We start from the raw sequence: 18371 nt of genomic DNA, 5'->3' as shown, positions 1-18371 counted from the left end.
ATGCATGTAATAAATCCATTGTATAAAAGTCACGAAACCTTCGTGAAATAATTATTCTTAAAGCACAATGTTTCAGACAGAAGTATTTTGTATCTACTTCTCTTGAAAAGGTCTTTTTCTCTAAAAAAGCCAAGATGGGAGTTAATTTTATAATGCCACACTCTCCTTGAGGTTAATGGGTTGTGAAAACAGAAAAACTCGCGCGTCGCGCGTCAATTTACCAATTAAAAGTTGCTTGTTTCACTTTTGACTATGTTGAAACCTCCCTTCGCACTACACTGATTGCAACCTTATCATAAACAAGGATGAAACATCTATAAGTAGCGAAGCTCAAAATTATAAATGGAAGATCAGTGTCATACAATAAACATAAAACTAGATAAAAAAAAGGGAAATCACGAAACCTTTAAAATCACGCAACTTTTAAAATCAGGAAAACTTAAAAATCTAGGAATCGATCAAGCACCGCAGTTAATAGACAAATCTTAATGAAACCTGATGGAAATATGCAGCAAATTATTCAATCCTGACAGACGGACGGACATTGTGAATTATAGAGTAGCTTCGATACTAAAAAGCTATGAAAAATATATGTTTGGTTAGGTTCTTTAAGGTTAACTTTAGCCCCACTTATTTAGTGTTTAGGATAGTGCAAGGGCTAGAAGCTTAGTTCAGTTAGAGACTGTTATCCCGGTGGGTAGAATTCCAATGGAAGCATGTTTTTCAGTTTATTTAATTTATGAATGGTCGAACGTATATATAAACTTTAGTTATAGAGAATATTTTTTTCAGAGCTTTAGTTTGATCTCAGGCTGAGTAGTGCAGAACTACTAAATTGTTTTTGTTTTGCTTGGAGCCCAAATAAACGTCCTTGCGATTTTATACATGTATAGGCTACAGGTGTTAATGAGATCATTTGTTACAAACATACAACTAATCACCTCTTTTATGTCAGCATGTAAAAAGCCCGCAGCGCTTCTTTGAAATATGTCAAAAAGACACAAAAAAAATGCAATTTTTATATTTATTTTTATAGCTTGTTACATTTTGTAAAAAATTAAATAAATTTATTGCAAATTAATTATCATAATAGTTACTACTATCATATTCTTTAGATATAACAGTGGCTACTTCATAATCATCAGTAATTACTTCATATTCATTAGCATACTGTACTGTTGTTGGTATTTCGTAATCATTATCATTCTGTACTGTTGTTCCTTCATCTTGTCCATTATTGTTGCGTACTTGTTGGTGAACCTGATGAACTTGGTCTTCATTTTTGCGTGCTTGATGATGAACAGTGTGTACTTGGTCATTATTGTTTTGTACTTGTCGATGAACAGTGTGTACTTGGTAATCATTATTGTGTACCTGCTCTTGAACCTGGTGTACTTGCCCATTATCATTGCAGCTAGATGAATAATCATAATCATATTCATATTCTTTTTGAGCAGACCTTTTCTTTCTATCATAATCGTAGTCATTGTTTACCTGTCCATAATCATGGCTTGCAGATTGTACATTGTTGACTGTTACTACTTCGTATTCATCATCGAATTGTACTGTTGTTTGTTCTTGAACATGATGTACCTGTCCATTGTTATTGTGTACCTGCTCTTGAACCTGGTGTACCTGTCCATTGTTATTGTGTACCTGCTCTTGAACCTGGTGTACTTGTCCATTATTATTGTGTACTTGTTCTTGAGCCTTGTTTTCTTGTCTATTAAAATGGCTGGATGAATAATCTTTGTTATAATCATAATCATATTCTTCTTGAGCAGATCTCTTCTTTCTACCCTCATAATCATAGTCAGTGTTTACCTGTCCATAATCATAGCTGGGGGATTGTCCATTGTTACTAGCAGGCGCAGGCGCTGCTTGTCCATAATCATTGCTAACCTGACTATAATCATTGCTCACTTGTCCATAATCATTGCTGACCTGCCCATAATCGTTGCTGACCTGCCCATTATCATTGCTTTGTGATTGTCCATAGTCATTGCTTTGACCTTGTGTATAGTCATCATTGTTATACTGATATTCATAGTCTTGTGGTGATCTCTTTTTTCTTGTAACTACTTCAGACTCATAGTAATAATTCTCAGTACCATAGTTTACATTAGCATTCACAGCAGAAATTTCTGTCTGCTGTTCGTATAGAGGCTCTTCTTCAGACTCTTGATAATATTCATAATCCTGGGGAGATCTTCTCTTTCTGAACTCAACAGATTGAGCTGTAGTTCCTACACTTTCAGTCTCTGTTTCAGTCTGAACAGTAGCCTGTGTGGTTTCCTGTTCCTCTGGTGAATCCTCTGATGAATGGTCTTTGTTGTTATGTTTATTTTTGTTCTTGTTTCTTCTTGTATGCTCTGCATTTCTAGAATGTTCTTCAGAAGAATCTTCATCATTCTTTCTTCTTGGAGATCTCTTGCCTCGGAAAATATATCTGGAAGCTTCAGTGGTGTAAACTTCTTCGTTGTTGTAAACTTCCTCTGTGGTAGTTTCTGCCTCTACTGCTGCTGTAGTTTCTTTTGTTTCTGTTGAATATTCTCTTGTATCTTCTAGCTCTGTAGCTTCCTCTGATTCATGTGTGTCCTCTGACTCTTCTGAAGCTTCCTCATAGGATTCCTGTGCCTTTTTGGACTGTTCAGAATACCTGTTTAAATTCTTAAATATATTATAAGTTTGGGGAGATCTTTTGCCCCTGATGAGGTATCCAGCAGCCTCTGTTGTGTAAACTGCCTCTGTGGTGGTTTCAGCTTCTTCACCTCCAGTTGTCTCTTTCTCTTCTGATGAATTTTCTCTTGAATCTTCTGAGTCTTCTTCCTCCTCTGAATATTTAGTTGTTTCTGGTGCAAATTTCTCTTTCTTTTTAAACTGTTCATAATTATTATTTTGCTTGTTTTGGCCATAATATTGAGGAGATCTCTTGCCTCTGAAGACAAACTCAGAAATATCAACCTCCTTTCCTCCGAAAGTATAAGTAGTTGCTTCTGTGTCTACTGTGGCTGTGGTCTCATAGCCCTCTGATTCTGTTGTTTCTTCTCTTGACTCTTCAGAGGATCTGTCCTGCGATGATCGTCTCTGTCTTTGTCTACTACTCTTCTCATAATTGTCATGAGAGCTGTATTCATAGAAATCTCCATACTCATACTGAGGGGATCTCTTCTTTCTGTTTTCACCTTCATAAGACCCATACTCGTAGAATAGCCCATCAATTGTTACAGTTGTATCTTCAGATGATGATGGATCTAAATATTGAGGGGTTCTCTTTACAACATTCTGAAATAAAAGAAATCAATTAATAAAAGTTTAACCTTTATGCAATATTTATTAAATATTTTTTAACATAATTTTCATAAATTAGATTAGGTTCAATAGAAGCTATATCCATAAAAAAGTATTCATTTAGAAAATATTTAAAAAATTTTAATGAGAACTTTTTGAGAAAATTTAGAGTTAGATAGTTTACAACATATTTAAATTCACGAAAATTGCCAAAAAATGAAATATTCTTATTTTTAATTAAAAGAAATTTGTTGTTATGATATATTTTCAATACTAATCAATAATAATTCTATTCAAAACCTGTTGAGAGTTTAAAAATAAGAATATCTTGACATTTATGTGTAATTTTGATTCTGATTTTTAAACTCAAATTCAGTAGCGTGCAATAGAATTAAGTGATAGGGGAGGGGGGGGGGGTGTCAACACCAGCCTTAATAAATTGAAATTGGAAAGGCCTGTCTTTCCCTTCTTTTTCGCCCCCTAATGGTTTAATGACTGTGCACGCCACTGCTCAAATTACTCTATGAGGGCTTTTTGAAATTTTTGTTTTTTAACTTAATTTAAGTAACTAAAATTAATTTTTATTCACTGGGAATTTCTTTAAAAGTAAATAAATGTAGCTTTCGGTGAAATGTGTCTAGTACTTTTAACATTTGAAATGTGTCTAGTACTTTTTTAACATTTGAAATAAGTTTTAAAATGGTTATTTTTAGTTAATTAGAAAGATGATATTAAAGTAAAGTTCTAAAATATTTACGATTCATCATGACAAAAAATTTTAAGGGGGGGGGGGAAATGGTGCGCGAAGCGCGCCGCAAATTTTTTTTACCCCTCCAAAATGTTTACCTCGGGGGTAAAATTTGCTTGGGGGGGGGGGGGGGTAATTACCTCCCCTGAAATCTGTTGGCAGAGGTAAATTTTGTTTACCCCCCCCAAAAAAATTTACCCCCGGGAAATTTTTTTTTTTTTTGGGGGGGGGGGGGTAATTTAAATTTTAATAAATATTTAGTATTAAAAATTTTTTTTGTTAGAGATTTTTTATTTTGGGGGGTATTTACCACTTTACCCCCCCCCCCCCTTGGACGTCTATGTACTTAACCTATTCTTTTTGATAAAAAGTTCTGGTCCATATGAGGTTTTAGTTTTCAAAGTACAGAACAAGAACTTAAAAATAATTTATTAATGAAAAAAATTATAATTCACCTTTGCTTTCATAACTCCATCATCAGCCTAAAAAATTATTAAAATAAATTTTAGTAATTATAACATAAAGTTTTATAAAAGGAAAAATATTGTTTTTTATTAAAACTGATAAAAAAATATGTCTAAAAGAACTTTTAGTAGAATATTAATGAAGATATAAAAAATCTAAATTACTGAAACTTCAAAATTTTATTTTTAGACTCTAAATTTTGTCAATGATTTTTGGTTCCTGTCTTATTTTGATTTTGAAATGGTTGCGTTTATAACCTTTGTACTTTGTTGTTATAGAAATCAGTATTCCAAAAATAAGATGAATCGGATGATCTTATAACAAACAAAAGTTGTTTAAAAAGTTAAAAATCAACATGTTTAAAATGGACGTACGGACATTCTGGTAGCGATTATAGAGTTGCTACGCTTTATCAATCGTAACTATTTACTACAGGAATCAACTTGCAAAGTTTGGAATAGATAGGACAATTTTAACCTGTTTAAATATACGAAAAGAGCTAACTGTCCGAGAGGTACGGACGAACCGACCCTAATTTCTGAAAAGCTTTGCTTTTAAAAATTGTAAATCTTACCGGATATGCGTTGGTAAGGGTTGCACAGAGGCATGCCAGCAACACAAGCTGAACTAAACCCATCCTAAATCATTTTAAAAATTTTAAAATTATGCAGTTTTTTCAAGGTTAGAATATATCTTTATTAATATTTTCAAAATAAAATGAAACCAAACATAAAAATTTATTTTTATGAAAATTTTAAACATTTTAAAAATAAATTTCATTCATAAAATACCATAAATATTATCAAGCTAAAGATATGTACTTTTATTAAAAATATGTGATAGAGATCGAAAGTTATATTGAAAAAGACAAAAGTCCAATAATGAAAGAAAAATAAAACTCTCATATCTATAAAGAAAACATTTTTTTTGTGTATTACTTTTTTTATTAAGTTAAAAAAATTCTATCTTATCCCTATTTTTCAAACCTATAAAGTCTTTGGGTAAGTTTTAAAAAATTTAGCTTAAAACTTTATATTAAAAAACACAAACAATATAACAGATAAATTAAGGTAAAGAAGAAATAAAAAGTAAAAAAATTGGAACCTGCTTAGGAGTTATTGAAGACAATGTTTGAAATGTCCCTACTCTATGTAACCACTCTTCTCGTACTAGGAAGAAAAGGACCAAATAACAAACTTTTATATACTTTACATTCAAAGTCCATTTCTAAAAAGTGTCCTTAGGATACAACTTAAAAGAGTCCATAGCAAAAGTTAGACCTCAATATTGAAACTTTCGTGTTTTTTTTTATTTCTTAATATAGTGAATTTGAATTTGAAGAAATAGCATAAAATAAATCTTAAATTATACTTTAGTATGAATTTTTAAAGACATTTTATCAAATAGTTAATTATTCAAAAGTTTGATAAATTTTAACCAAAACAAAGTCTATCATCTTATTTACATGTTTTACTGTGAAATATATTTCTCTGTAATGCTATTACAAAATTTAGCTGTATTGTAAGTAACATGTACTAGCTAAAAAGACGATGTGTAAAAAAGTACACGCTATACTAGCTAGCTGGATGTTTTCTACCCCAAAATTGCGCCTCATAAAAAAGAGTAGGATAGACGGATAGTTAGATTAAAACCAATAGTATAAATATAGTATTATAGACAGTTATCTGCAGATAGAAAAATAAAAATTATTGGATTAATTCTTGTATTGTTGGCCCTGAGGTGTGAGGAATGCACAGGTCATTAAAATAGGGATTAATTCTATGTTTTTAGTATTTTTTTCGCGGACAATTGTCTGTACTACGTTACGACGTATTTTTAGTATGACGCAGAACCGGTGTTCATCCAACGGAAATAAATCGGATTCGTACTTCGTAGCCATACTAGAAAGAACTATGAAGCTAGTTTATCAGTATGTGAATATACTTGAGCAAATATATTTTCATTTTATAGCCTTTACCTATTTCTATTAGATTCAGAGATTTTATATATTCGCATTATATCTTTGGTTGTAATTGTGGCAAGATGAAATTGTCCTATGAATGTGAAACATTACACACTAATTATGATTATATTAATATGATTCCTTTATATTAATGTTGTGTGTGTAATAAATAAATCTAGAATTAAGAATTTGTTAAAGTACCACCCCCTTCATTTTTTAATAACGGTGTATGATATGTCTAATATTCACTTTATTTCTAAAAACTAGGGGCGCTTATTTTAGTTTCAGAGATTTTGGTTGGTGTATACCCCCCACTCCCTCCTCCTTCTTGTTCCTAACGTTTAACTTTTAATCTAAAGCAATTTTTGAAAAACTATAAATATACAGGATTTACAAGGACATATTGACAGAGAAAAATTTGTCGTCATTTTAGCTTGCTAATATAGACCTCATATATTGTTCAGTTCGTTTTCCAGTAAGAGGGGATAAGATGGGGTAGAGGGGGTAGGCTAAATCGTTATTTTAGCCAGCTGCGAGCAATGAGCATCACTTTAACAGTATATGAAAATCTGATGCAATATATTAAAGTAATAATATATTAATTTTAAAAAATTTATAATTTTTATGCTTTTTATTTTTTTTGGTAAAAATATATATACACCATGGCACGGATAGTTTCCTATATTGGGGGACCGCTAATCGCCTCCTAGCATATGAGAGGAGAAATTATTACGCCGAAGTCTCCCCCCCCTTGCCCTAAAAAACCATGGTAGACCAACACGACGCCCAAAACGGAAACTGAACGAAAAAAGAACAGCCACTGCCCACTAGGCGTTTTGCAAGTCAAACTTTAGAGAGAAAAAAATCAAAGCGTTTAATGGGCCTCTTTTTAGAAAGGATAATTTTAACTATTCATTATAACTGATAAGTACATTTATAAAACGAATTAGAGAAAATTTAAGTATGCATATATTAAGTACCAAAATTTAAATTTTTGGGCAAAAAAACTGATTTTACGTCATAATTACAAAGTGCAGATATGTCCAGGAAGGAAGGGGAGGGAGGTTGGGCTGTAAATTATACTGTATTTCCAATGATTAATATTAGTACGCTTTCATTCTTATCTAAAAAATATGCCAAATTGACCAATACTAAGAATACCTGAAAATAGTTCAGCTAGACACACAACCTTTTATTTTATTTTACAGACAGGATATTTTATATTTTCTTTTGAAAGAAAATTATTAGGGTATGTTAGGGATGAGACAATGGACGATAAATTGTTATACATCCCTAATAATGATGGAAAACTAAAATTACTCACTCTGAATCTAATAATTCTCGCATCGTATTATAAACGGCTTTCCGCGGATATAGAATGTACAATTATTAGATTAAAACTAGTTTTTTTAGCCCCGAGGTGCCGAAGGCACCGGCTAAAAAACTGGTTCTAATCTTATGATTGTACATTTTTATATTCGTAGAAAGCTGGATATAATACAATGCTAGACATAGTTTTTTCGTATGGATGAGAACCGGTTCCTATCCACCGGATTTGAATGAATACGAGAAAATCCTTGATAGAAAAGTTTAAACACTACTAGAAGTTAGAAACCAACCAATGGATATTCAATAAAAGTTGAAGCCCACGAATAAAATAACGTTGTTATAAACTGTTTGTTAACAGTCGAGTCTAACGTCCAACCCCCCTCGTTGGAAATGGATTTTTTTAAAAGAGCCATGAGGGGGGAGGATATCCTAACCATCACCAATATACAAACCAAAATTGTAAAAAAAAATTATTATTTTACAAATATTTTATATCTAATGTTTAAAACTATTATATTAAACGCTGATTACATGGTCTAACAATCATCTACTACAATACAAAACTTTTATTTTTTAAATGGATATTGATTTCTTGGGTGTTACACCAGATTTTCATGTTCTCTAATAAAGTGAAACTCGCAGCGCTACATATGAACATAGTGTTTCTTGTTGTTCATTAATTAATTTTGTTCAGTTTTAACTTCATTTCATCATAGAAAGCTATCGTATGTAGGATAAAATGAATTTTTGAATATGTAAATAAAAGATTAAGAATAAAACAGAACATCCTTATAAATAGCGCAGTTACTTTTTATCTAGGGTCCGTCTAAATATATGACTGTATGTCTTTTAGTATGTTACAATGTAACGTATTTTAGTAGTTTTTGTGATTGATTGAGAAAGATCTCGGTAATCTTTAGATTCGGCTCTTTACAGAGAAGCTTCTTATAGGTCTCGGGAAGGTTTCGCCTATTTTGGAGGAGGGTTCTTCTACGACCCTCCCCCCTCTTTGACCATAAAAATTAAAGTTCATGCAAAAATAAACTTTTTTTTTTAATTTCATTTTTACAGATGTAAATTTATTTGATAATTTAATGGTTTTGTTTTTATTAATTTTAAAGTACTTTAATTGAAATAAAAAGGTTAATTTATTAAAACTAAATTTTTGTTTGTTTGTTCATAATACATAATATAATACAAAACAAGGATGACTCTAATTATTAAAACCAAAAAATACAGGCTTTTTAAGTTAACAAAAATATTGAATTCTATAGCTATATTTTTAAAAATAATATTATCAAAATTTGATTCGTAAAGTTAAAAAATATCCCTTTTATTTTTCTGATAAAAAACTACCAAAATTGAATTACAAATACTTTTCTTCGTATATTTGTTTGTGTTCCTGAAGGGAAAATGTCAAAAGCAAGTTTTTTTTAGAAATAGAGACTAAATAAAAATTTTTCATAATTTTGCTTTTATTTACTGATAAACTTTAAACCAAAAACGACACTCTAAGACAGAAATATTTTAGAAAGTATGAAAAAAATAAAAAATGGCGAAAGACATTTAGAAATTTTTACCGGATAGTGCAAGAAAATTCTAAATGTTTGAAATGATGATGTATGGAATAATGGTGGGGCCTATTTCACTTTCAAATAGGATATGTAAACCATTAAATGGCAATCTTAGTACATCAGGGATTTCAAGGGATAAGACAAAGTAAAAGTAAATCTCCCATTATGATAAATGAAATTACTGTAGATTAAAATTATTGGTTTAAAAGTTTAGACACTGATACTTTGACCCAAACAATCAAGATTAATTGAAAGTACCCAAAATTTTAATGCAATTAATATGACAGAATGCTTATAAAACTTTGGGTACCAGTAAAATTTACCGACCATTGTCACCTCCCTCCCTGTAATCCATCCATCTATACACACAAGAAGTTTTTTTTCCCTTCTTGTTATCTATCTGTTTACGGTAGTTATATCTGGAAAGAATAGGTTTCCGTAGCTAGATTTTTCGGGATATTTCAGACCATCAACAACTATCAATGGGCGGTGCACGCTTGAAACTACGAAATTTTGTTTTGCGTCAAAAAAATTAAAAATAAATGTTTGGGCATATTCTCGTTAAATAACTGATTTTATTACTAACAATATAACCTAACTAAACCCTGTAGGTCTTTGAGACTGCAAATGCTGAATTATTATTTAAGAAGTTAATTATACTATGTAAGTGCAATTTTAATTTAATTTATTAAAGATTTATATTATTTTTTTTATTCGTCATTTTATTATTTCAAATATATCAAATTTTTGTTTTGTTATATTTGTTTAGACTTTTAAGATTAGCAAAATAAAATTACGATTTTTATTGCAAAGCATGAACGTTGAAAAATGCGCGGAGGAAAGCGCAAACAATAGATTTACTACTCTAGATGACTAGATGATGATACAATTATCCGTCAAACTACAGGAATTTCTAGCAGATCAATAATTTTGTTTACATTTAGATCCATATGTGATTAAATCACAAAGTATGAATTATATAATTTCCCCAAACAAAGCTTTAGCCTAATAAATAAAACTGATATAAAAAGATGACTTATTATATGTATGAAAATAAGAACTAATGCACTTTCGTACCAAATACAAACAATGTTTAACTAATAATTAAGGTCGGATTGTTCAAGTAATGTTTTTTTTATCAGCCCACTAAAGTTAATAGGATCTACCAGCACCCTTGGTTCAACGCTCATCGCCAGGGAGGTTCGAACCTCGGCCCGACACCGCGTCATAACTAAAGACGTTAAAAATGGTTCCTCCTGCTGTTTTGTCAGTTGCGTGACAAAAATAGTTTGAGTATGGGAATGCCTTAGCCCTTAAACAGGCGAAAACTATTACCATGTACAGTTAGGACTTCTCAGACAAAGGTCGTGCAATCAAATGGTTTGTTGTCTGATATTATAATATCCACCACTGGGCGTTAGAGTATTGCATTCTATTACAAGCGGATGATGCATGAGCTATCTAGAAGATCACTTAAAATATGAGAAGATTCCCGGCCTAATTAGGTAATACGTAATATTGGGGATCTAGACTTGATTTATTTATTACACAATCATACACACACACGCGCGCACTCAAACGCGCACACACCAAAAAGTGACCCATAATAACATAAGTCCAAAAAGCGCATTTAAAACCATAGGATAAATAAAAGCGCCAAATTTAGAATTGAAAATTTTATAGAAAAAAATTCCAATTACCAATTAGCATCTTTTAATAGTCAGCAGAAATATAAAATAAAAAAGTTTCTTTACTCCTATGTTTATGAAACCAGTAGAGCTTAAGGAATAGAACCAGTTTCATTCTGGCGGATAACAAACGGATTTAAACCTTATTTTTTAAAGTTAATAGAATTTTCTTTTTTTCTCTGAAGCTTAGGACTTTTATAACGAGCGTATGTATGTAGCAATGTACTATACGAATAAAAAAAATAATCTTCGTCGAAATTTTTACTTTAATCTATAAATAATAATTAATCTTTTTAAAAGCGAATTTTTCTTTGATTAAGGTCGGTCTGTCCGTCCGTCCGTAACGGTTAGCTTTTATCCTAACTAAGATTTGGATGCGGATTCCTGTAATAGTCAGGTAGGATTTAGATAGCATATCAACTCTATAATTGTTATCAGAAAGTCCGTACGTCTATATTAAACATGCTGATATTTTGTTTTACAATGACGTTTGAATGATATACTTTTCCTATTCATCTTATATTTCGAACAATGATTTCTAAAACAACTAGGTACAATATTTTAAGCAAAGTATCCATAAAATCAAGGCATAAAAATGTAGTGATGTCTTTAAAAAATATTCCCTATTATAAGCAATTTTACAACAATTCTGAAAAATAATTATACATGGTTTTTGTTTAGACTTATAGATTAATTTAATTCTCTTTATTAATTTAGATGTTTATAATTGTTTGTACTATCATCTGATTGTAGGGCTTCGCTCTTATGGATGTGGATGTTGTAATCAAAAACTTAAGCTACCTTCCCACCCATTAGCTAATGTTCACACTATTAATGCGTGATGTCAAAGTTCTATACTCGCCAGCCACTGTAATAATAGCGTAGCTACTCTATAACCAGGGTTTGTACGTTCGTACGTCAATAACGTATAGATCTCATCGTTAATTTAGGCAAGTGTCATATCGATTTTAAAATTTGCATGATGATTCCTGTAACAGTTATATTTTAAAGAGGGTAGGAACTCTATAATCGTTTCCAAAAAGTCAGTATGTCCTTTTTAAGCATGATAAAATTTTTGGTTGATTAATTACATTTTTATAAATGATTCAATTGTCGCATTTATTTTTACATATGACACCACCTTAATTGTTTAAGAGGGTGTACAAGGGGGTTGAAACCCTTGTCAAATGTGAAGGGAGTGAATGCAACCCCCCCCCCCTTATGCACGCCTCTGATTCTAGTGCTATGTTTCATAAAAGTTGTGTAACTATGGAAAGATACCTCATTCAAGATTTTCAAGCAATCTAATAAAACAAAGATGACACATCCACAAAAGTGAAGCCCAAAAACTAGATGGTCAGACAAACAAATAACAACAAATATGAAGAAACACAGAAAATTTTTTTTATCGTAAATATCCCAAGGAGGATATTGTTATCCAAAGTTTTATAACCAGGTTTTTTTTTATCGTCCATTGTCTTATCCGTTAGGATCCATGCAAATATCTTCTCTCTACTGCAAAAAAAACATTTGTAAAACAAGTTTGAATCTTTAAAATGATTTATATACTTGAAATAACTGGTGAGTTAAGCATATGAGCTGTTTTTAAAAGTATTTGCTAATTTAATGGATATATTATTACTTGGATTTTACACCGGCTATGATCATGTTCTCTATTAAGTGCGGCGGGCTATAATTACGATTCTACTCTTCCAACCCCATTTACCCCCTCCTACTAGATGAACGAACTGACCAATAAATATGCAAGTTAAATTGATTACAATTTTTGCCCTGTCATAATATCCACGTATATTCTACATCCATTGCTAATTTTATGTACTTTCTAAAAGGATGGATAATTCCTCATTTTTATGACGTTACATGGCTGATTTTGAGACTCTTTGTTCAGTTACTTCACTTATAATATTGTACCAAATTCTATAAAAATTTGCTTCAAAAAATTTGTTTAAACATTAAACATTTTTTCAATACTGCCACATTTGTTGAGATATTATAAACCCATGAATTAATTTCATCTTTTTTAAACATAGAACAAGGAATACGATTTTTTAAAATTAGAATAGGCAGTTTATTCTTCTACCTTCTTATTCGCCGTATAAATCACTTTTCTCTTTCCGCTTATAACTGCTTTACTACGCGTTTTAAGACACGAGGACAATATTTTAAACAAATAGAAGGTCAACAAATATATGGAATGGACGGTAAAAAAGGATTGATTCACTGATAAACTTTTGTTGTTATGTGGACATAATCCGATATAGCCATGATTTGATCATTAGATTGTGTTGCATGGGAGATGTGGTTCAACACGTAGCGCATCCGCTCGTCGTTGGGAAGGTGTTAGGTTCGAATCTCGGTCCGACACCGCGTCATAACTAAAGACGTTAAAAATGGTTCCCACTGCTACTATGTCAGATGCGCGACGTAAATAGTTAGAGTGGGGAAATGCCTTGGCCCAAAACAGGCGCAACTCGTTACCATGCACAGTTAGGACTTCACAGACAAAGGTCGTGCATCACAGAGAGTTGGTTGTCTGTAAGGTACTGTACCACGGGTATGAGGTGAAGGACCAAGAGTCTGGCCTTGAGTTGACAAGTTGACTGTTCAGTCCAGGTGCAACTCACCCATACGACATTAGCATTAGCATGGGAGATGTAGGTTTCCAGGAGTAATGCATAATATTGGTCATAATCCGATATAGCAATGATATGATCATTAGATTGTGTTGCATGGGAGATGTAGGTTTCCAGGAGTAATGCATAATATTGGTCATAATCCGATATAGCCATGATATGATCATTAGACTAGTTTGCATGGGAGATGTAGGTTTCAAGGAGTAATGCATAACATTGGTCATAATCTGATATAGCCAAGATTTGATCATTAGACTAGTTTGCATGGGAGATGTAGGTTTCAAGGAGTAATGCATAATATTGGTCATAATCCGATATAGCCAAGATTTGATCATTAGACTAGTTTGCATGGGAGATGTAGGTTTCAAGGAGTAATGCATAACATTGGTCATAATGTCCAACAAAGTTTTTTCTGTTGGTAGAGGGGAGGGGGGGGGGGATGGAATAGAATTTTTCAACTCCCCAAAACTTTTAACACTAATTAGGTATTTCCTAATGAAGTTAATTGTTTGGGTATGAAGAGGAGGGGGGGGGGGAAGTGTGTTAGAAATAACAAAAAAAACATATTTAAAGAACAAAAAGTTGACATGAATAATTAATTATATATGTACTAGCGGCTTCGCCCCTAGCCTCTAGGGGCTTTGGCCCAAGAGGTTTGATCGAACCAATTTTTCGTATTTTAGATTTAAAAGAAAAATATTTTTTAAAATTTTTTTGGGGGAAATTTTTTTTTTTTTTTGGGAGGGGAAGTAGTCGAACCCACTATTTTAATTTTAATTTTAAAAAGAAAAAAAAAGTTTTTTTTGGGAGGGGTATTTTTCATTTTTGGGGGGGTTGGGGGTGTCCCACCCCCCCAAAAAATAGTTATAAACCTTCCCGGGACCTATGAGAAGCTACCCTGTAAAGAAGAACCCGATCGGTTCAGCGGTTAGAGAGATCCTTCGCTACAAACAAACAGACAAACAGACAAACAAACAGACAAACAGACAGACAAACAGACAGACATCGTTCTACTTTGTATTATAGATAATCACAATATGGTAAAATGCTTCTTTGTAGAATCTACGTGTACGTGCTTTAAAGCTGTTTAAATCTCCTTGTCCGTATTCATATCCATGATATTTTGTGCTTCGCTACTTATGTATGTTGTTATCCTTGTTTTCTTTTGTTATTTAAGAAAATTTCAGCAAAATGTAAAATATTTACAACAACCTAGATTATGAATAATAGAAAATTTTAATCTCTGGGAAGGTTTTAGTCTATATGGGGGGGGGGGGCGGGGTTGTCCTACTCTATAAGATACATAGCCTGAAGAAACTTTTTTTCTCAAAATAAAAAGTTAAATGGTTGGTATATAAAAAAGCCGACAGCCCTATCTTCGGTTATTGCCTCCTAGATACTAGGGACGAAACTTATTTAACTACAAGTACTTTTGAAAAGAATTAGAATTTATTGCAAAGACATAAGATTAGCACAACTGGATTTTATGCAAATATTTATTCATAAGAGAAAACATTTTGGCAGTTTCCCTCAAAGTGCTCAACAACCACAAAAGCCATCCCCATTCTTATACTTGAAATAAATTGACAATTAAAAATTGCTCAAATACAGGGTCTTGTTTAATACATTCTAATACTTGATTATAGAAATGCTTCGCCTAAAAGATTGTATCATTTTGTCCTAGAAATCCAGAATCAGATAAATAGGATAACTACAAAAAATAAATAACTTGCTTTTTTTAAATTGACGTACACACTTTCTTATAGAGTTGCTATGCTTTCTAAATTGTACCTTATTGTTACAGAAATCAACATCTAAAATTTGAAATCGATAGAACAATTCTAACGTGCATTAATGAACGAAAAGAACTAACTGTTAAGTACGAACGTGCAGAGCCTAATTATAATTAAATGCTCTTTAAATCTACTTGTCTGTATTTTTATTAATGATTTTTTGTGCTTTGCTACTTAAAGATGTTGTCATCCTTGTTGTCATACAATAAAGAAATATTTAAAATCAGTTTTACATATTTGGTTAATTTTTGGAAAATTATTTCCAAAATGAGTGTTTTTATCTCCCCCCCCCCCAAATTTTTTTTTTAATGGGGTTATTCATCCTTCATGCTGAGATTTTATAACATCCCCTTCCACCCATAAAAAATGTTATGTGGTGGGGGGGGGGGGGGGAAGCTTAAATTATCTTCCGTACTTTTTTTTTGAAGATGCTTTCTAGCTCCCTTCCCTTTGGTCATTGCAGGGTAGGGAGAAGGGATGGGGGAGAAGAGATGGGGGATATAAATGGGAAATAGGGATGGGGAAGAAGGGATAAGGACTAGAAGGCCCATAATCAAATAATCCCACCCCTAAAAACGCCCTTATTTAAAATTAGTATATATAATCAAAATGCCCCCCCCCCTAAAGCAAAGTGCCCCCCCCCCCCGGGGCACTTTGTTTTAGGGGGGGGGGGGGGCAAAATTTTACAAAATTTTCAAAATGCCCCCCTTCCCCTAGACAAAGTGCTTCGCACGCCACTGGGACAATGAGCTGTTTATCACACTAGTCCTCAATGTTTTATGTTTTCTTATACGTTACCTTTAGGAGCTTTTTTGAATTTGATTGCTTGATTTCTAAGGTTGAGTGTCCAATTGTTTAAACCACTAATTTTAATCTAAAGAAGAAATAATTTTGTGTATTATCATATACACAAATCGGCCTTTTGCCCTATCCCTTTAGATCCCTGGTATATCATGTCTAAATGAAATTTTCTTACTTTTTTCCCCATCTATTCTGTTTTTATTTATATTTAATGAGAAAATTACTTATGGATGTTGTCATCCTTGTTATTGATGTTAGTTTGATATAAGAGTTATTATTGTAGACGTCCTAACGGCGTTCGTAAAATCTTGTTTTTTTACCAGGGATCCTAAGGGATAAGATAAAGATCGCGATAATTTGATGTACATCTCTAATGATGGTTAATAAAATGACCCCTTTTGTTGGTTAATCATATTGGTTGGAATAATTGGTTTCTTCTACTTTGAACCAACCAATCAAAATTTAATAACAGTACCTAAAGTTTTGTAAAGCAAACAAATATGAGAAACTTTGGGTACAAGTATGATATACAATCCAATATCCCCTCCCTCCCTGTATTTTTACCAAGAAGATGCTTATATAATATAGATTGCCTAAAATATTTCAATATGAAATGGTTGGAAAGGGAATGGAAGCATTAAATGTTAAAAAACAACAAGGATGACAACATCTATAAAAACGAAGCTCTAAAACGGTATGACATACTTGTAGAGTGTCAGAACAGAATCAATCAGAATACAAATGTATAAAAGTCAAAACAAAATTGTAAGTAAATTTGTTGAAAAACTGCGTAAATACAGTATATTGTTATACTTACATTTTTAGGACTTGGTTATAGAAAGGCTTCGTTGTCCTAAGAATCAGTATTCCAAAAATCAGATCAATAGAATAGTTTTATCGCATAAAAATTTGTTAAAAAAGTTAAAAATCTACATCCAAATATATATAGTAGTGAGCTTTTTTTGTCTGTAGCGAAGTATCTCGCTAACCGCTGAACCGATTTTTTTCTCCTTTACAGTGGAGCTTCATATGGGTCCTGAGATGGTTTTAGGTTTATTTTATTTTTTAGAAATAAGTCTGGGTATGTTATTGTGCTATTTTTATGCCCTTCCATATTCTTTTAAATATAGATCCTATAGATGCTAGGGGCGCAACCGTTAGTGTTTAAAATAGACGTACGGACATTATGGCAATAATCATAGACTTGCTACGCTTTCTAAATCGTACCTAGCTACAAGAGGAATCACAATGTAAAGTTTTGAATCGATATGACAATTCTAATCTGTTTAAATTATCTAAAGGAGCTAACTGTCCGTGACGTACGGACGGACCGACCCTGATCATAGAAAAAGCTTCGCTTTTAAAAAGAATCATCAACTAGACATTGCTTTTAGCCTTTTTAAAATCGAATCTTTTCTATAATTAGGGTCTGCACCATAGGCGTCCAAGGGGGGGGGTAATGGGGCGATTGCCCCCCCAAACGAATTTGGGGGTGCCGTAGGCACCCCCCAAATTTTTTTCATTTTACCCCCCCAATTTAAAATTAACCCCTACCCTGGGGGTGCCGTAGGCACCACCAACCATTTAGGAGGGGGTATTTACCCCCCCCCCCCAAACAATTTGTAAATACCCCCCCCAAAATAGAAAATCTCTAACAAAAAAAATTTTTGCGTTTTTAATACTAAATTTTTGATAAAATTTAACTTACCCCCCCCCAAAAAATTTTACCCCGGGGGTAAATTTTGGGGGGGGTAAACAAATTTTACCCCTGCCAACAGATTTCAGGGGGGGTAATTACCCCCCCAAGCAAATTTTACCCCCGGGGTAAAAATTTTGGGAGGGGTAAAAAAAATTTGCGGCGCGGTTCGCGCGCCATTTTACCCCTCCATTACCCCCCCCCAAAATAAAAAGCTTGGACGCCCCTAATCTGCACGTTCGTACTTAACGTTCGGACAAATATTATGATTCATAGAGTAGTGTTGCTCTCAAGAAGTATTATCTAACTATTAGTAACTTAAAGATTGAAAACTGTAAACTGTAACTGTAAAAAATCATTAAACCCTTT

At 32.6% G+C, this 18371-nt stretch overlaps 2 protein-coding genes across 3 annotated transcripts in view; one reads left to right on the top strand and one right to left on the bottom strand.

The window, feature by feature from the left end:
* RpS24 (ribosomal protein S24) overlaps positions 1–18371 on the top strand; it is a 133687-nt gene that overhangs the window by 106866 nt on the left and 8450 nt on the right. The gene's annotated exons all lie outside the window — the stretch shown is intronic.
* On the bottom strand, positions 1011–5705 carry LOC145329637 (uncharacterized). 2 transcript variants are annotated; one of them, XM_080173965.1, is made up of 5 exons: positions 5609–5705; positions 5079–5142; positions 4495–4521; positions 1678–3285; positions 1011–1635 (listed from the first exon to the last, which is right to left on the bottom strand). In XM_080173965.1, the coding sequence occupies exons 2-5, from the start codon at positions 5139–5141 to the stop codon at positions 1078–1080; spliced, it is 2256 nt and encodes a 751-aa protein (XP_080030091.1). In that variant the 5' UTR covers position 5142; positions 5609–5705; the 3' UTR covers positions 1011–1077. The 2 variants fall into 2 exon arrangements, with proteins under 2 accessions (XP_080030091.1, XP_080030090.1); XM_080173964.1 differs by having other exon boundaries at positions 1011–3285.

This window comes from Acartia tonsa, chromosome 10, assembly GCF_053477335.1.
Source record: "Acartia tonsa isolate MP-2025a chromosome 10, ASM5347733v1, whole genome shotgun sequence".
Taxonomy (NCBI): domain Eukaryota; kingdom Metazoa; phylum Arthropoda; class Copepoda; order Calanoida; family Acartiidae; genus Acartia; species Acartia tonsa.
Note: the sequence above shows the minus strand (reverse complement) of the source record. Positions and strands in the feature narration are given on the sequence as shown.